Source organism: Panthera tigris, chromosome A3, assembly GCF_018350195.1.
Source record: "Panthera tigris isolate Pti1 chromosome A3, P.tigris_Pti1_mat1.1, whole genome shotgun sequence".
NCBI classification, from domain to species: Eukaryota; Metazoa; Chordata; class Mammalia; order Carnivora; family Felidae; genus Panthera; species Panthera tigris.
In genome coordinates this window covers 5,567,276-5,584,424 of record NC_056662.1, presented here as the reverse complement: position 1 = coordinate 5,584,424, position 17,149 = coordinate 5,567,276, and the positions used below count along the sequence as shown (strand labels likewise).

General features: G+C 52.1%; 1 protein-coding gene across 2 annotated transcripts in view; it reads right to left on the bottom strand.

Annotated features, from left to right (window-relative positions):
- Window positions 1-14,326, bottom strand: part of CTCFL (CCCTC-binding factor like) — a 30,275-nt gene extending 15,949 nt beyond the window's left edge. The window contains exons 1-8 of one of the 2 annotated variants that reach the window (XM_042980089.1): window positions 14,127-14,326; window positions 12,962-13,509; window positions 12,035-12,260; window positions 7,861-8,031; window positions 7,409-7,542; window positions 4,531-4,651; window positions 3,002-3,151; window positions 671-831 (exon numbers count right to left, since the gene is read on the bottom strand). In XM_042980089.1, coding sequence (XP_042836023.1) covers window positions 671-831; window positions 3,002-3,151; window positions 4,531-4,651; window positions 7,409-7,542; window positions 7,861-8,031; window positions 12,035-12,260; window positions 12,962-13,498 — 1,500 coding nt within the window. In that variant the 5' untranslated portion in view covers window positions 13,499-13,509; window positions 14,127-14,326. Of the gene's footprint in view, window positions 1-670; window positions 832-3,001; window positions 3,152-4,530; window positions 4,652-7,408; window positions 7,543-7,860; window positions 8,032-12,034; window positions 12,261-12,961; window positions 13,510-14,067; window positions 14,101-14,126 lie in introns of those variants that run through there. The other variant, XM_042980090.1, reaches the window with a different exon arrangement.
- Between the last annotated feature and the right edge of the window lie 2,823 nt (window positions 14,327-17,149).

Below are 17,149 nucleotides of genomic sequence, written 5' to 3'. Positions count from 1 at the left end.
GGTCATGATCTCAGGTTCATGAGTTCGAGCCCCGTGTTGGGCTCTGTGCTGACAGCTGGGAGCCTGGAGCCTGCTTTGGATTCTGTGTCTCCCTCTCTCTCTGCCCCCACCCACTCACACTCTCTCTCTCTCCCTCAAAAATAAATAAACATCAAAAAAAGAAAAAAAAAAGATGAGTATCCTGGGTCAAGCCTGAATGAAGTTGAGAACTGTTACTCTCTATCAAGGACATTCTTAAGTAAAACCACCCTTCACTTTTGCGGCTGTGCATGAAGGTGAAGAACACAGCAGACGCCAGACCAGCCTGGGGTGACTGCTCTGCTTGTTCTCAGTCACCTCTGCTGCTGTGGCGCCTTCACGGCCGATGTCAACACGGTGAAAAGGGCAAATAATGTATCGGCGTGAATCAGTCATCTAATGACAAGAACTTTGATCTTACGGCCCCGACTGGCCGCAGGGACCTCCAGGGGTCTGTAAACCACACTTTGACGAAGTGCTGCTTTCAAGTATTGGCTCACGGCTGCTTTCGGGTTATTCTGAACCGTCTCTTTCACCAAAGCATGATCTTTTTTTTTTTCACGATTTTCAAAGCGATGGGGAACCCCAACCCTCCCTCCCTCCATACGCCACTGCCTCCCACCGCCTCCCCAAACTGGCTGAAACCGAGTACCTGCTTGCAGGCATAAGAGCAGTATTGACACTTGAACCTTTTCTCGTTTTTATGGGTTTTCTGGTGCTGAACGAGGGCATAGCGTTCGTGGAAGACCGCGGTACAGTAACGGCACTTCATTTCCATGGCTTTGTAAGTATGCAGGTTGCGCAAATGGACACCTAGAACAGTTACAGAACGTTACAAGGCAGAACGGTGTTCGGTCAGCTACTCTCCCCTCCCCTCTGAGTCAGGGCTTCTAGACCTCAGCGCTATGGAGCTGGTTTCTTCCTGGTGGGGTGGGCGGGGCGGGGGGGGGGAGGGCGGGCGTGTCCTGGGCACTGAGAATATTTAGATTCCAGTAAGATTCCTTTCCTCCCCAGCTGTGACAACCAAAATGCCTCCAGATATTGCCAAGTGTCTCTCAGGGAACGAAGTCATTCCCTGCTGGGTGCTGTGCAGCACTGCTCAGAAGGAACCACAGGCTGCCAAGCCCAGGAATTACTCTTTTGACGTGGATTTCAATGTCACTTAAGGCACGGCACGTCCCACCTATTGTGTTCATTTAACAAAGCGCCTTGAGAACCTTATCAGCGAGGCGTGGGCAGGTTTTTAGGATAACCTTACGGTGGTTTTACATGACAAAGACACGACCTCTGGATTTTAACTGAAAAACAAAAAAAAAAGTCCAAGTGTCGTGTTAAGAGTCAATGCCCTGTTTTTTCCTCTGTCCTAACGCATGCAGGACTCGCGGTAAGGTCTGATTGGACACGCTCTGGAATAATTTCTGCTGAATGGAGTCTGAAGCACGGTGGTTTGTGATCCTTTGTGTAAGAGGCCAAGCAAAAAGGGACAGCTGGCGGGGGTACACCCTAGTCGTGCTGTCTCAGGCATGTAAGAGTCTGATTTCTCCCACGGCGGCAGGAAGGGAGACTTCACTCGCTCACAAAGCATCTTACAGGGGTACATGGGGAGGGCCACCTGCTGAAAGGCGATGTAACCTACATCACTCCGTTGAGCTGTCAGAGACTTGTTTCCTTTCTCGGCAATAGGCTTGTGACCCTCGTGCCCTACAAAGTTCCACTGGGCTGTGTTTTGTGGCATGCCGGTAACTCCAGTAACGTTGACAGAATGTTCTAGATTTTTAAAAGTTAAAGCTTCATGGGGTACCTGGGTGGCTCAGTCGGTTGAGCGTCCGACTTCAGCTCAGGTCATGATCTCGCGGTTCGTGGGTTCAAGCCCCGCATCGGGCTCTGTGCTGACAGCTCAGAGCCTGGAACCTGCTTCGGATTCTGTCTCTCTGTCTGTCCCCCCCGTGCTTTCTCTTTCTCAAAAATTAATAAAATGTAAAAAAAACTTCAAAGAAAAATTTTAAAGCTTCATTACACATCGTCACCCTTTCAGAAATGTTTTCCAAACGATGCACCTCGTCCGTCTCCAGGGTTTTCTCCGGGCAAACCGGCGACTTGTACGTCTGCTAACATGTTTTGAGCATCACAGCGTTACGTACTTTGGAAAGAGAAGTAAGTTCACGGAAAATGGGAAGCCCAGGGGCCCCGAGACAAAGCAGGGATGCTCATTCGCTGACGGCCGTGCCCACCACGACCCCACTGCTGAATACGCCTGGTTTTCCCTGCGGGCAGGGTAAAACCCCGAGTCCTAACCCTGGCATTCGGAGTCACTCACGGCGGGTTCTGTTCTTGCTCTGTGGTGTTTTGTGCCACGAAGGAGACGTAACCGTGTCACAATAAAGGATTTCAGGCCCTGGCTGGCCTCCTTTGCTGAAGGGAGTTCCTTAAGGGGAGGACTGGTTTTGGTCCTCACTTTTGCCACTTCGGCCGCCAGAACTTTAGAGGATTACGGCAAGAGCCTAAGAAAAGTCTGCGGAGCGTCACTGGTGGGGACATTAACAGAGTCAGAACCTATAACGAGTCAGAACCTATAACGAGTCCCTGCACCTCCGGACTCGGGGGACTTGGGGACAGATCACTCTATGTCTCTAGGCTCCTTCATCATCTGCTTCATCTGTAGAAGGAGGCCTAGGGTGGGATGAAACAAGACCTGTGACAGTGCTGCAGGGCCTGAAATACCTGTGACTGTCATCGGGTGTACCTGCAACGGAACGGGCCCTCAGCCAGCGCTCCGAGCCGAGCCATGAAACCGCACCTCTTCAGTCTCGCCACTAGATGGCGCCACAGGACCGCTGGGGGAAAAAAACTCCCTCTTCCGGAGTAGGTCCTGCAGCCCAGCTGCCTCCCTGTAACCAGGCCCAGGGCTCCAGGGTCCAGGACGCGCCTCCAAGGAGCCCGCAAATACCGTAGTTAAAGGAAGCTCATTAAGCCAGACACTCACGCAGGTCGCTCTTCCTTGCGATGACGGTGGCACAGTGCGGACACTGGTACTTGGGGACATTCTTGCTGTGCTTCTGCAGAACGTGTATTTTCATGGTGCCGCTCTGCGTGAAGCGTGTGTGGCACACGTGGCATTCGTAGGGCTTCTCACCTGTGACACGGATGACAAAAGTGACCCTCTGCACGGCGGCTTCGCCCAGCAGGCCCTGAACCTCCCCAAAGGTCTTGGGAGCCGAAAGCTTTTCTGCTGTCCCCGGGGCTCCTTTCTCCACCCTTCCCTCAACCGTTCAGCCCCACAGTTTGTGCCGGGTTCCTAAATCAAGCCCGGACAGACAGCGTTGGGTCGAGTAGGGCTGTGTGGACAGTGGCCCAGACGGGCGGCTCTCCTAACATCTGGCGGCTGACTCGTCACTTAGCTATCCGGTTCCTGCCGTGGCATCAAGAACCGAGATGTCCACGGAAACGTATTCTTCGTACCAAAAAGACAAACAAACAAGCAAACAGACAAAAAAAAACCCCACAAAGCGAGTACTAGAAATACCACACAATCCACGAATGCCACTTCTGGGGATTTATGCGAAGAAAAGGAAAACAGTAATTCGCAAAGACACGTGCCCCCGTACGTTTACTGCAGCATTATTTACAAACACCGAGATACGGAAGCAGCCCCAGGGTCCGACAGATGGATGGCTACAGAAGATGTGGTAAATACACAACGGAGTATCGTTCAGCCGCAAAACAAGAATGAAATCTTGCCATTTCCAACAACATGGACGGACTTAGGGGGCGTCGGCCTCCGTGAAAGAGGCAGATGGAGAACGACAAATACCTACGTTGTCACTTATATGCGGGATCTTTGGAACAAAACAGACAGAAACAGACTCATAAATACAGAGAACTGGTAATTTCCACAGGACGGGGCGGGGGGTGGGGCAGGCGAGGGACGGGCCAACAGGTGAAGGGCATTACGAGGCACGAAGGTGAAGGGCATTACGAAGCACGAAACCAGCACACTTTACGTTTTGCCTTAAAACTGAAGGGTCCCCAGGGTGCCTCGGGTGGCTCAGACGGTTAAGCGTCCGACTTCGGCTCAGGTCACGATACCGCAGTCCGCGCGTTCAAGCCCCGTGTCGGGCTCGGTGCTGACAGCTCGGAGCCTGGAACCTGCTGCGGATTCTGTGTCTCCCTCTCTCTCTGCCCCTCCCCTGCTTACTCTCTCACTCTCCATCTCTCCCTCAAAATAAAATGAACTTTAAAAAAAACCCTGAAGGGTCAGTTAAGCATGTGACTTTGAGCTCCCCGACAAACCTCGCCAGCAGGCACTGGACGGCGTCCTACTTGGCCCCTCGGGGTCCCAGCACCGTACTCACGTGGCCTCCCTCCGCGCCAAACAGGCGCAGACGTGCGGATCCAGATCCCCGTGTGGGAAAAGCACAAAGAAATTCACTCTGCCGCCCGAGCTCTAACTGGGTGGCGGGGAGACAGGGCACCGGCCGAGCCTCCTGGGCCGCCCGCGGGGCCCGTCCTCACCTGAGTGTGTCCTCATGTGTCGCTTCAGCTTGTAGGTGTCTTTGCTGGCGTAGCTGCACAGGCTGCACTGGAAGGGACGCTCCCCCGTGTGCGAGCGGGTGTGTCGCTTTAGCTTGCTCGCCTGGTGAACAGAGGAAAGGCCGCTGGTGCCCCCGAAACCTCTGGGCGGTGGCTCAGTCGGCCAAGCGTTCGACTGCGGCTCAGCCCACGATCTCGCGGGTTCATGGGTTCGAGCCCCACGTCGGGCTCTGTGCGGATGGCTCAGAGCCTGGAGCCCGCTTCGGGTTCTGTGTCTCCCTCTCTCTGCCCCTCCCCTGCTCGCACTCTGTCTCTCTCTCTCTCTCTCTCTCTCTCAACAATAAACATTAAAAAGAACAAAAAGAAATAATAAAAAGCAGTAGAGTCTTCAACTAATCAGAGTTATAAAAGATACAGAAATCGGCCTGCGTTTAACCTCAGAGCATATTTCACACACTGAAAAACATGAACCGGTCGTTATTTTTATTTTCTGTCGTGGACAAAGTTTCTCATTTGATTGTGTGTGTGTGTATGTGTGTGTGTGTGTGTGTGTGTGTGTGTGTGTGATCCTTTGTGGATAACGAGCAGTCATTTCGAGAGACTCTCAGGTTCAACTTCACTTTTACAAACTGAACTCTAGCGGCTCAGAGCCATACAGGATTTTATTTGCATTTCCAAGGCAACATGCATCCGATCGCTGTAAAGTTTAGCTCAGGCTGCGGTGCACACAGGGCAGAAAACATCTGTCTGCGTGAATAAAGCAGGAAGCTCGAGGCATCAGGTCTTTGATGGGACGTTTCCCTACGGGCCCTTCGAGTTCACAGTTCTATGGACCCCCATGGCACGTGGACCAAGGGAGGCCTTGCTTTCTATCAAGGGCAGGTTCTGTGTGTCAGTGATTTGTTTATAAGATGAAACTTGGAAGTAAAAGGAAACAAATTCTAATTTGATTAACTACATATCCCAGGCAATCAGTTAAAAGGCAAACCACACACTCCCTCCCATCTGATCATTTTTGGCCTGACTGAGCACCTTCTAGAACTGCTCTTTTTCTGCGTGTGCTCACGGCAGGCCCGTATCTGCCTTTAGCGGACACGGCCCCATCAGCCACACTCGGGCGACGGAGGTCAGAAAGCCCGCGTCAGCCCTGAGCGCCATCCCAGGAAGGCTGCGCTCGGGTCTGGCTCCCCAGTACGGGATAAGCACACGGAAGCCTGGAGAACATTCAAGAACAACAGAAGACTTGGGACGGAAAACAAGGCCCAAACCGAAAAATGCAGCTTGGATTTTTAGAAGAAAAGTGGACGTCTTTGGGTATATTAGAAGGCAAAGCGAGAAGTTTTAGCAACAACAGCACAAAAAGTTTGGGGAGCGGTGAGAGGGAGCGAAGGCGCTGTGACAGATGTCCCCCGTGGCTGCAAAGGGAGGAGGGGACAAGGCGCGTTGACAAGGTGTCAGGAGCGCTGTGATCTGCCTACGGCTCCGGTACCTTCCTGGTGGCCCAAGCGTCAAGGGATGGTGAGGGGGGCCCAGGCGGCTCCCCGCTCAGAACCGAGCAGCAGGGAAAGGCTTGGAAACCATACAAAAGGGGTGATGGCAGCGGCTGGGGGGTCCCTCTGTCGAGGCCGACCAGCCCTCGGGCTGCACGCGGACTGCCCACCCCCGAGAAGGGCCTCTGCCAACACACGAGCTTGCTCGGAGAGCCAGAAGGACACCAACGATGGGGCCACTCCGGGCCTCGGGTCCTCAGGCGGCTTTGAGTTCTGAAACCTCCTCTCGGGGTTTCCACACGCAGCCACCACCTTTAACTCCGATGGCAAATCATTTTTAAAAATAGTAACAGTGGGGGGAAAAGAATTCCTGAACCAAATCCTGACCCCGAGCGCCAACTTTCCTAGTTGATGAAACACGGTTGCGCCATGACTGTATTTAAACTTGAGGCCTCCCCTTTAACTCCGTTCCTTTCGTGTGTGTGATCCCTTCCCAACTGGGCTCAGACTCAGGACAGAGGGCCGAGTCCTTAAACGGTGACCGCAGAGACCTGACGCTGGAAAGGAAGTGTCACATTCTTCTGTCATTTCATTTAGGGTGCAGCTAGGCCTGCCAGAAGGTATAAATACGAGAGAATTCAAAGGAACACGACACATAATTGGAAATCTGAGAAAGGTGGTCTGTCTGTAATTAAGACAGGAAACGGGCCGTGTCTGAATGCTCACACAAGTCGCTTTATATCTGACCAGGGGCCCCGGAGGTAAGGTCCAAAATTGCAGCAAAAACCCACACTGAATCTGTGTTCTATGTCAGAGCAAATACATTTTGATTTTGTAGAACGGACTACACTCCACAGAACACCGGACAGAACTTAACACACTCGAGAATTATTTCCCAAGTAGAAGTGACTGTATTTGTAATTCGTACACCTTTCATGTTGCTTTCACGAGTTGGTAATCAAAAAAAAAAAAAATCCAATTTTCTATTTTAAACGTATAAAATAAAAACGAGTATCATTTCCCACATAGATTTCCTACGAATAATACCTTTAGCGAAACCTATTTTGTAAGAGATTCTGTTAGTGTGACTTAACTTTTGCGTCAACTTTTTAAATTTCTTGTCTGATGTTTATTTTTGAGAGAGACACAGAGTGTGAGCAGGGGAGGGGCAGAGAGAGAGAAAGGGAGACAGAGGCTTTGAAGCAGGCTCCAAACTCTGTCAGCAGAGAGCCCGACGTGGGGCTTGAACTCACAAACCATGAGATCGTGAGCTGAGCTGAAGTCGGACACTTAACCAACTGAGCCACTCAGGCGCCCCGTGTCAAGTTAGAAAGAACGCCACAAAGCCCTACGGACAAGGACGGACTTACTTCCACACTGGCATACTTGCAGATGGAACATTTAAAGGGTTTCTCGTGAGTGTGTTTATAACGTCTGTGTCGGACAAGTTCTCCACTGGTGACAAATGCCATGACACAGTCACCGCACTTGTAGGGCCTGGTTCCTGTAAAATCACAAGTTCAGCCTTTTCAGATAAGACTTCGCCACAAATATCCCTAGGGATTTATAACCTATCAATCAGACTCCGTTTCAAAACGCTCTAACAATGAAGAAGAGGTCCTGTAAACCCTAACTACCCCCAGACACGTGTGAGAAGAAAATCTTCGTAACACTCGATGTTTTTAAGCACAATCGAAGAAGACAAAACCAAAGGGGTCGAAACAGACACGTTACTCTCAAGTGCAGATAGGTGGATTCGCATTCGTACGTAAACCTTAAACACGCATCCTTCGTGGGAAATAATTCTTCTCCCCTGGTTTACCTGTGTGAGTGTTGATGTGATTCCGCAGAAGAGTGACCGTGCGGAAAGCTTTCAGGCACAGGTGGCACATGTGGGGCTTTTCGGTGCTGTGAGTTTTCATATGACGATTAAAACTCGAAATTCTAGAAGAGGTGAACACGCAGCTATCACAGCAGAAGGGTCGTTTTGCTTCTGCAGGAAGAAGACACAGAGTCCGTGTATTTGGAAAACTCTTTCGTTTCGATGTTGAAATTCCACTGAAACACATCAAAGTCACTCGGTACATCCTTTTTCTGTTTTTTTTCTTACGCGTAACATGGTAACCCAACAGGAGACGTTCCATGCAAACGGTGACCAGAAGAGCTGAGGCAACTCTAGCAATAGACAAAACAGACTTAAGGCAAATAGTGTTCCGAGAGACAATTAAGGACGTTACATAACGATAACAGACTCGATCTATCACAAAGGTAGGACAGTTACAAACATATACGCGCCCCATGACACAGTCCCAAAATACTTGAAGCAAAAATTGACAGAAGTGAAGGTGGAGAGAGGCGCTTGGAGATTCCAACACCCTACTTTCAACAATGGAGAGGATCAGCAAGGAAACAGAAGACCCCCCGCCATCAACCAAACAGACGTAACAGACATCTACAGAACACCACTCAACACCAGCACGGTGGACATTATTCTCCTCACGTGCAAACGGAAACTTCCTCAGGAAAAGCCACGTGTCAGGCCACAAAACGAGCGTCAACAAATTTAAAAATATAGAAATCATATGCTCTCTGCCCGTGATGGCACTAAAGTGGCAATCGGTAACAGAAGGAAGCTTGGAAAATTCACACGTGTGGAAATTAAACAGCACGCTCACAGGTGACCGATGGGTCAAAGAAGACATCACAAAGCCACTGCGAAATGCTCTGAGCTGAATGGAAGTGACACACAGCACACCAAAGCTTATAGCATGTAGCGAAAGCAGTGCTCGGAGGAGAAGTTTTAGCTGTAGACACCTACGTGAAAAAAGAAAAAGCATTTCGGGTCAATAACCTAACTTTACATCCTGAGGAACTAGAAAAGTAAGAGAAATCTAAACCCAAAGCTAGCAGAAGGAAGGAAATCATGAAGACTGGAGTGGAGATAAATGAGATCGAAGACAGAAAAACAACAGAACTGATGAAAGCAAAAATAGGTTCTTTGAAAAGATCACCACTGACAAACCTTTACCCGGACTTGCAACTGGGAAACAAGTGAGACAAGTCAAATAAGCAAAAGCAGGAAGGGAAAGTGGGGACATTACTACCAACTGCACAGAGGGACAGAGCTTATAAGAGAATACTGCGAGCCACTGTCTGCCAGCAAACCAGATAACCCAGAGAAAATGGAAAATTCTTAGAAACACACAAGCCACCATAACTGGCTCCAGAAGAAACAGAAAATCGGAATAGCGCTATAGCAAACAAAGAGATTGAGTCATTCATCAAAAAAACTACCCACAAAGAAATCCCTAGGACCAGAGGGATTTACTGGAGAATTCTACCAGGTGCTTAAAGAATTAACATCAATCCTGGGGCGCCTGGGTGGCTCAGTCGCTTAAGCGTCCGACTTCGGCTCAGGTCACGATCTCGCGGTTCGTGAGTTCGAGCCCCGCGTCGGGCTCTGTGCCGACAGCTCGGAGCCCGGAGCCTGCTTCCGATTCTCTGTCTTCGTCTCTCTCTGCCCCTCCCCCACTCGTGCTCTGTCTCTATCAAAAATAAATAAAATGTAAAAAAAAAAAAAAGGAATTAACATCAATCCTTTTTCAAAGTTCAGGCACAAAAAAGTAGGACCCTTCCATGAGGCCAGCATTACTCAGACACCAAAGACACCAATCTTCAAATCTTCAGTAGAATTCCAATAAACCAAACCCAGTAGTAGCTTATTAAAAGGATTGTGCACCAGGACCAAGTGGAATTTATCCCAGGAATGGAAGGGTGGTGGGACGTATGGAAACCAAGCAGTGCAACACACCATATTCACAAAAGGAAGGGGAAGGAAAACGCGGTCATCTCAACAGCTTCAGAAAAAAGCACTTTACGAATTCCAACAACACCCAATAAACTTGGAATAGAAGGTTCATGGGTTGACCTGCGTTCCCCAAAAAGATACACTGAAATCCTAACGGCAAATGTCTGTAACTGTGACCTTACCTGCAAATAGGACCTTTGTAGATGTCATCACGTTTAGATGATCATGCCGGATGAGGGTGGGTCCTAATCCAGCATGATTGGTACCCGAGTGAGAACAGAAGAAACAGAGAGAGAGAGACACACACAGGGAAGGAGAGTTTTACGTGACAACATGGGCAGACACCAGTGATATATCCGTAAGCCAAAAAATGTCGTGATTGTGACAACGGCCAGACGCTAAGAAAAAGGCACAGAACATGTTCTTTCCTAGAACCTTCCAACAGCATGATCTCGATCTCAGGTTTCCAGCCTTTGGGACCACGAGAGAATCCATTTTTGTCGTTTACGGCACCCAGCTTGCGGTATTCTGTTACGGCAGGCACCAGGAAACGAATACAGGCGCCAATTAAAAAATAAAAGATTTCAACAGACATTCCTCCGAAGAAGACCTACGAGTGGCCAATAAGCACATCAAAATACATGCGACATCATCAGGCGCCAGGAAAATGCAAATCAAAACCACGATGAGATAACTCTTTACATCCGCTAGGATGGGTACCTTGGTTTCAAGACGGGAAGTTAAGTGTCAGCAAGGACGTGGAGACACTGGAACCCCCTGACACCGCTGGTGGGATTGTAAATCGGGGCAGCTGCAACCGTGAGTTGCAACCGAAAGAACAGAGAGAAAGCATTCCAACAAAAGCCTGTGCGCGAATGTTCACGGCGGCACTCTGGCGACGGGTGGGCGGATGGGAACAAAATAGGCTGTACCCGCGACGCAGTGCGACTCAGGAATGAAGGAACAAAGCCCCGACAAATGCTACAACGTGGGCGAAGCTTGCAAACATCAGGCCAAGGGAAGACACCCAGACACAAAAGGGCACGTGTTTTAGGTGCATGAGTCCATGTAAGGGAAATGTCCAGAACGTCCCGATGCTACGTGGGAATACTTTGGGGGATGAAAATAGCCTGGAATTAGTGGTGAGGGCTGCACAAAATTGTGAACATATTAAAGATAAAGCGAGCTAGGAATTGGGAATTTGGGGGTACAATCTCCTGCTTTAAGTACAGGAGAAACGCTATATACGCTATATACGGGGACACACATCATAGCAAAGGTTGCAGACTCAACCCCCTGCTGGGGCCAGAGGCGATAAACCCAAATGAATGCTTCTACCCACAGGTTAAGATCAGGTTAAGTGACTTTTGAAACTGAGTCACCTCCCCACCCCGGCCACCTGCGGCTGAGAGGAAACAGCCGAGCGTTGCCAGATTTGACTTTGCAGAAACGAGCTAGAAACTGAGATTTGAGGGACCAACTCTCTTGATTTAAGTAAGCGAGACCCTGGTATTTTCTAAAAAGCTCAACAATTTTTGAGGGTCAATTTATTTTGTGGGCGGCCGCCAGGCAACCTGGGTTTTAACGTGACTCTAAGAGAGCTTCAAGGTCCTTCTTAACCTGGCCTCATCACCCTCTTTGGGCACCCACCGTGGGGCTCTCCGGGAGCCGTCCACTTTACGAAGGCACATACTTCTGGAGCTACCCCCACGGGCCATCTCCTGCCGCCTGGAATGGCGATCCCGTCTTAATGGTTTCTGAGTCCTCTCCCTGAGCCTCGCCTAACATCAGATGCTCTGCTGCCTTGTGGACATCACCCCTTCTCCCGGCCCCCAGGCCCTCGCCCTCACCTCCATCAGCCCTGCATTCCCCTGCCCCCGCCTTCCCCTGCTTCCACCCGCCGGCTGCAAACTAGGGGCAGATCAGGGCCCACCTTCTCTGTTCTCACGCAGCACTTGGCAGAATTATTTTTACAGTGCCTTTAGAACATTTCTGTCCGAGACACAAAGCTCTTTGGGGTTCGATTCCCCATACAGACCATTAGCTTCAACTTTCTGCCGTTTCCTGACATTTCGGAAGCCAACCGAAAGGCGACCCCATAAAATTTCAACCCCCATCCCGTTCCCCTGAAGGAAAAGCACAGCCCCCCTGGGACGCAGGGTCTCTTACGCTAAGCGAACCGGCCTACCCTTTGCCTTTTTCTGATTGTTTGTAGAGTTGGCTTTTTCAGCACGGCCTTGACCGGAGGCAGGTCTGTCTTCCTGTTCTCCCACGTTTAAGTTTGAAATTGTCAGAACAATTTCGTCACTTCCTTCGTCTCCAGGCTTGGCTTCCACGAGAAAGAACTGCTCCTGGGTCTGGGCGCGGAACCCTCCTTCAGCAGACGGCTGGTCCTCCCCCTGACCTTTCTCAAGCTGATAAACAAAAATGAGTATTCACACAAATACCATACTCTCGATGACAATCGATAAAACTCTTTGCCGGGATGAAACCACAGAATACGTAAAGCACAAAAAACTAAAGAAGCACAGATTATTCAGTGCTACCAAAATGCTTAAGCCATAACTACTAAGCACCAAGGGTTTTGGTAAGAAAATGTCACACAATTTTAAAACAAAACAAAACACCGGCACAGCACCCTGTAATATTCTAATCTGATTTTTTAACCCCTTAGAAAAGAACACGAAGGGGGCACCTGGGTGGCTCAGTCGATTGAGCGACCGACCCAGCTTCGGCTCAGGTCACGATCTCACGGTTCGTGGGTTCGAGCCCCGCATCGGGTTCTGTGCTGACGGCTCGGGGGCCTGAAGCCTGCTTCGGATGCTGTGTCTCCCTCTCTCTCTGCCCCTCCCCACATTCTCTCTCTCGCTCTCAAAAATAAACATTAAAGCAAAAAAAGAAAAAGAAGGAAAAGAACATAAGGACATAAGGTCTCCCGAGATCTTCCCAGGGCATTATTTTTACCGTGCTTAATTTTAAAGTGCAATTTTTAAACTGCTTGTCCATACCCAATACCGCACCAAGAGCCACTTTTAAAAAAACCACCACAAAAAAAGAAAAGCCGCTGGGAGTTTTCCCTCTATGTACAGGGTCTGTTTATTAAAACCGGCCGTACCTTGACCGACCCGGTGCTTTCGGCCAAGCTCACCACAAACTTGGTGTCTTCGCTGGCCGCGGCCACACTGCCCTCCAGAACGTGAAGCTGCATCACCTCCAGCTCTTGCAAAGTGTACGCGTCTTCCTGGATGCTAATGGCCACGCACCGCTGGGACCCCTCGTCCAGCCACAGCAGAGACTGCTCCCCGCCGCTGGCCTGCCGGACCGCCCCCTGCACCCCTTCCCGGCCCTGCGGTGTCAGCCAGCCGACGTCCTGTAGCTGCACGTCTTCGGAGGAAAAGTGCACCGTCTGCAGGGTCACGATGTGCTTCTCGCTCTCCTCCGTGGTGAGCACCAGCTCCCGCTCCCCCTCTAGCATCTTGGCCTGGAGGAGCCCATAGGTGCCCTGGGCCTCCACATTTCCGGGGCCCAGGTGTTCCCTCCCTCTGCACGCTCCCTCTTCCTGCACCACTTCCAGGGCTTTTGCCGGCATCAGCTCGCATTCTTTGATTTTGGTAAACTGCTCAGAAGGGACGGAGAGCTCAGTCCCTGCCATCGTGACGTGGCCTGTGTAAGAAAGAAGCGAGCCGTCTTGGTAGGGCACAGGGCGGTTCGATCAAGGCATGCCAAGGTCCTGGCCTCCTGCGAGTCAGGGCTAAGTTGATTCAGCCTAGGCCTGGAAGAGGCTGAGCCTAAACAGGGTTTAAGCTAAAGCCGGCATTAGTCCAGAAGATTCTAGAACCCACGGGGTCGGGCCCGAAGTCGGCTTTTGGCAAATGCACGTTCCAGGCCTGGCAAAGGGGGGTGGGGGGCGCTTAGCAGGGTCCGGGGCCGTGCACGCCGCTAGGCCTAGAAAGCTCGGGTCTGAGTGGGCTTTCAGCAAATGCATGTGCAAGGGGGGGGGGCCCGAGCAAACTTTCCACCACGTGGCACGTCCAGATCGAGCGCCGTCTGTGCCGCCTGGACTTTGGGCCTGGAGCCCACGCAATCTCGGCAGAGCAGGCTTCAGCCCCGGGCACGCACACCCTGGGCGTTCGGGGCGCCCCCACTCCCGGTCCCACCCGACGCCGGCCCTCCGCGCCTAGCCCGGGGCCCCCCTCCCCAGCCCCGCCCGCCCACACCCACGTGGCACCAGCCTGTGTCCCGGAGGGGCCTGGCGTCCAGCCCCAGGGGCGGCCCCTCACCCGGGAGGCGTGGCCTGGGCGCCAAGCCCACCACGTCTAGACGCGGGGTGGCCTCCACCTCGAGCCAGCCGCGAGCCTTGTGCCGCCAGCTACCGCCTGCAGCTCGCAGGCCGCTTGGATGCGAGGGTCGATGCAGCAGCGCGCAGGCGCTGGGCTGGGCGGGAAAGAGGGGCTCAGCGTGCAAGGGGCGGAGCCAGGGGAGAGGGATGATGCAAGGGACCATGGGGGAGTTGGAAGGGGAGGGGCACCCTCAGGGGGAGCTGAGACCCGGATAGATATGGAGCGGAAATGGGGGCCACCTGCAAGGGGCACACGGGGGACGGATAGGGGGGAAAGCATATGGGCACCCGCAGGGGGCGCGGAGAGACCCTAGGGGCAGAGTAGTGGGGGCACCTGGGTGGGGGAGGGACTAAGATGGGGGGAGGGGAATGCACGAGGGAGGGAAATGGGACCTGCAGGGGGCGCCGAGAGACCCCGGGGGCAGGTGGATGGGAAAGGGGAGTGGTGGGGGCACCTGGGGGGGGGGGGAATGCACGAGGAGGGAACCTCCGGCGGGACCTGTAGGGGGTGCCGAGAGATCCCGGGGGCAGGTGGATGGGAAGGGGGAGTAGAGGGACCACCTGGGGGGGGGGCAGAGCAGAGACTTGGGGTAGGAGCGTGGATAAGGTGGGGGCGTGCCAGGGAGGGAGAACTCTGAGGAGTTGGGAAGCACGGAGTGAGTAGATGGGCAGTGGCGGTGGATGGGTAGTGGGGGAGCCCGTGGCCGGGGGGGGGGGGCTCCGGAGGTTCTGGTGAGCGGGACAGAGAATGGCAGGGAGCCCAGACAAGGGTGGGGCGTGGAAGTCCATGGAACAGAAGGGGAGAGGTAGGAAGGGGCACCGGGGAGGAGACACAGGGGGCAAGAAGGAAGCAGAGCGGAGCCGGTGGGGTTGGTGGGGTTGGTGGGAGCGTGGAGGGGAGGGAGGGCTGGGCTCGGGCGGGAGTGGGAGCTGCAGGCCAGCTGGCGTCTTCTCCCGATCTCCAGACCTTCCAGGCCTTACCAAGTTCTTTCCCCAACATCTCAGGGCGGGCGGGAGAAGGCGGGGGAAAGCGAAGGAGAAAGGGACCCGGCAGGAGCGCGCCGTGCGCCGCCGGGCTTTTCGCTTAAAAGGGCGGCTTGCCTGGTGTGCGAATTTCACCTCAATAAATTCTTTTTAATGGAAATGAATAATTTTGATGGTCTCCAGAAGGAGTTGGTTGGTGTCTTCAGCTAGGTCCAAAATCGATGCAAGTTTGGAGCGGAGGGTGATTCAGATAGTCTGCCGTACGTTGATTGGTTTTTTTTTTTTTTAAGGTATGGTTTTACAACATTCCAGGGAATCATCCCATTTTGTTTTCACTTTTTTCAAGATTTGAATACAATTTTAATGGAATTTTCTTGTTTGCTGATTGCGCATAAACTTATTTGGATGATGGGGGGAAGGGGTTCTGTACAGACAACGCAGGAGACGACAGTCTTGAGGAGAAGGCTCTGATGGGTTTCCAAAGCCTCAGAGGAGAAATAGTTTCTTTCTTTTTTTTTTTTTAAGTTTATTGTTTAATTAGAGATTGAGAGAGAGTGCAAATGGGGAAGGGGCAGAGAGGGAGAGAGAGAATCCCAAGCAGGCTCCATGCTGTCAGCACAGAGCCTGATGCAGGGCTCGAACTCGGCAGTAATGCCTTTGTGACTTAGATTCTCGGATCGCCGGTTTTAAATACTGTGTCTGGGGTTTCTGTTACGATAAGTGTACTCCACGGGGGAGATAGTTCTTTGAAGGTCGTGGGAAAATAGCGTGTTCTAACAACCGCTTTTAGATCATTTAAATGAGTTTTTCTGCTTGAACAACCCCCACCTACTTAGTGCCTTCTCTGGTAATTTTGCATTATCGCTCCAACACTCATGCGGCTAGAAAGTTTTGCCAGTGTTTAGGCCACAAATTTGTGATTAGAAATTTCAACTGCTGGGGCCCCTGGGGGGCTCTGTCGGTTGGGCGTCCGACTTCGGCTCAGGTCACGATCTCATGGTTCGTGGGTTCGAGCCCCGCGTCGGGCTCTGGGCTGACAGCTAGAGCCTAGAGCGGCCTAGAGCCTGCTTCGGGTTCTGTGTCTCTTCTCTCTGCCCCTCCCCTGCTCGTGTTCTGTCGCTCTCTCTCAAAAGTGAATAAACACTAAAAAAAATATTAAAAAAGAAAAGAAATTTCAACTACCAATTAAAAATGAAAATTTTAAAGGAGATATAAGGCCAAGTGGGAGGATGGCCATGGAGAGGGGAAACCAAGGTAGACTTGGAGGAGAAATGTAGGGGCTTAAGGAGAGACAGGGAGAGATGAGCGGGGGGTAGGGGGGTGGCAAGGAGATACGGCAGGAAGAGAGCTGCCTGGGTGGGGCGGGGAGGGTGACATGGATGGAAGGGAGGCAGGAGGTAAAGCAGAAGAGACAAACCTACGGTTTTCTAAACTTTGCTCCTGAAGTGGGAAGTTGCCCCAAAGATTGTATTTGTTTTCTTTCCTCTTGGCAGACGTTCTTGGGAGCCACCAGGGGAAGCCATCTTGGAACCCATTAGGGGGCTGGCCAAGGAAAACCCCTTTGGAGCCTCTGAGGGGCCCTGTTTGAGGGCCTCTGAGGGGACACCTCAGAAGGTCGCCTTCCTTCAGGAGGGTCCAGGCAGCCCCACTGACCAGGGAAAGGAGAGGAGCCTTTGCGAGTGGATCACGACGAAGGAAAACCACCGTCGGGGCCGTGAGGTGGCCGACGTTGAAACAGCGTTCCCGGGCCAGGCTGCCAGCCTGACTGTGCCTGTGGATGGGGTTAAAAGATCTGGGCAACGGTGTTTGGAGCCGCCGTGTAGCCCGGACTCGATCCCAAGGCAGTGGGCACGTCTGGCAGTCTCTGGAAGAATCTGGAAAGTCAAGGTCACATTTTAGCGGTGTCGGCATCTTTGGGCCACAACTGGCTGTAAGTACGCGCCGGCCTCCGATCCCCGTTCCCTGTGGAATCTGAACTGA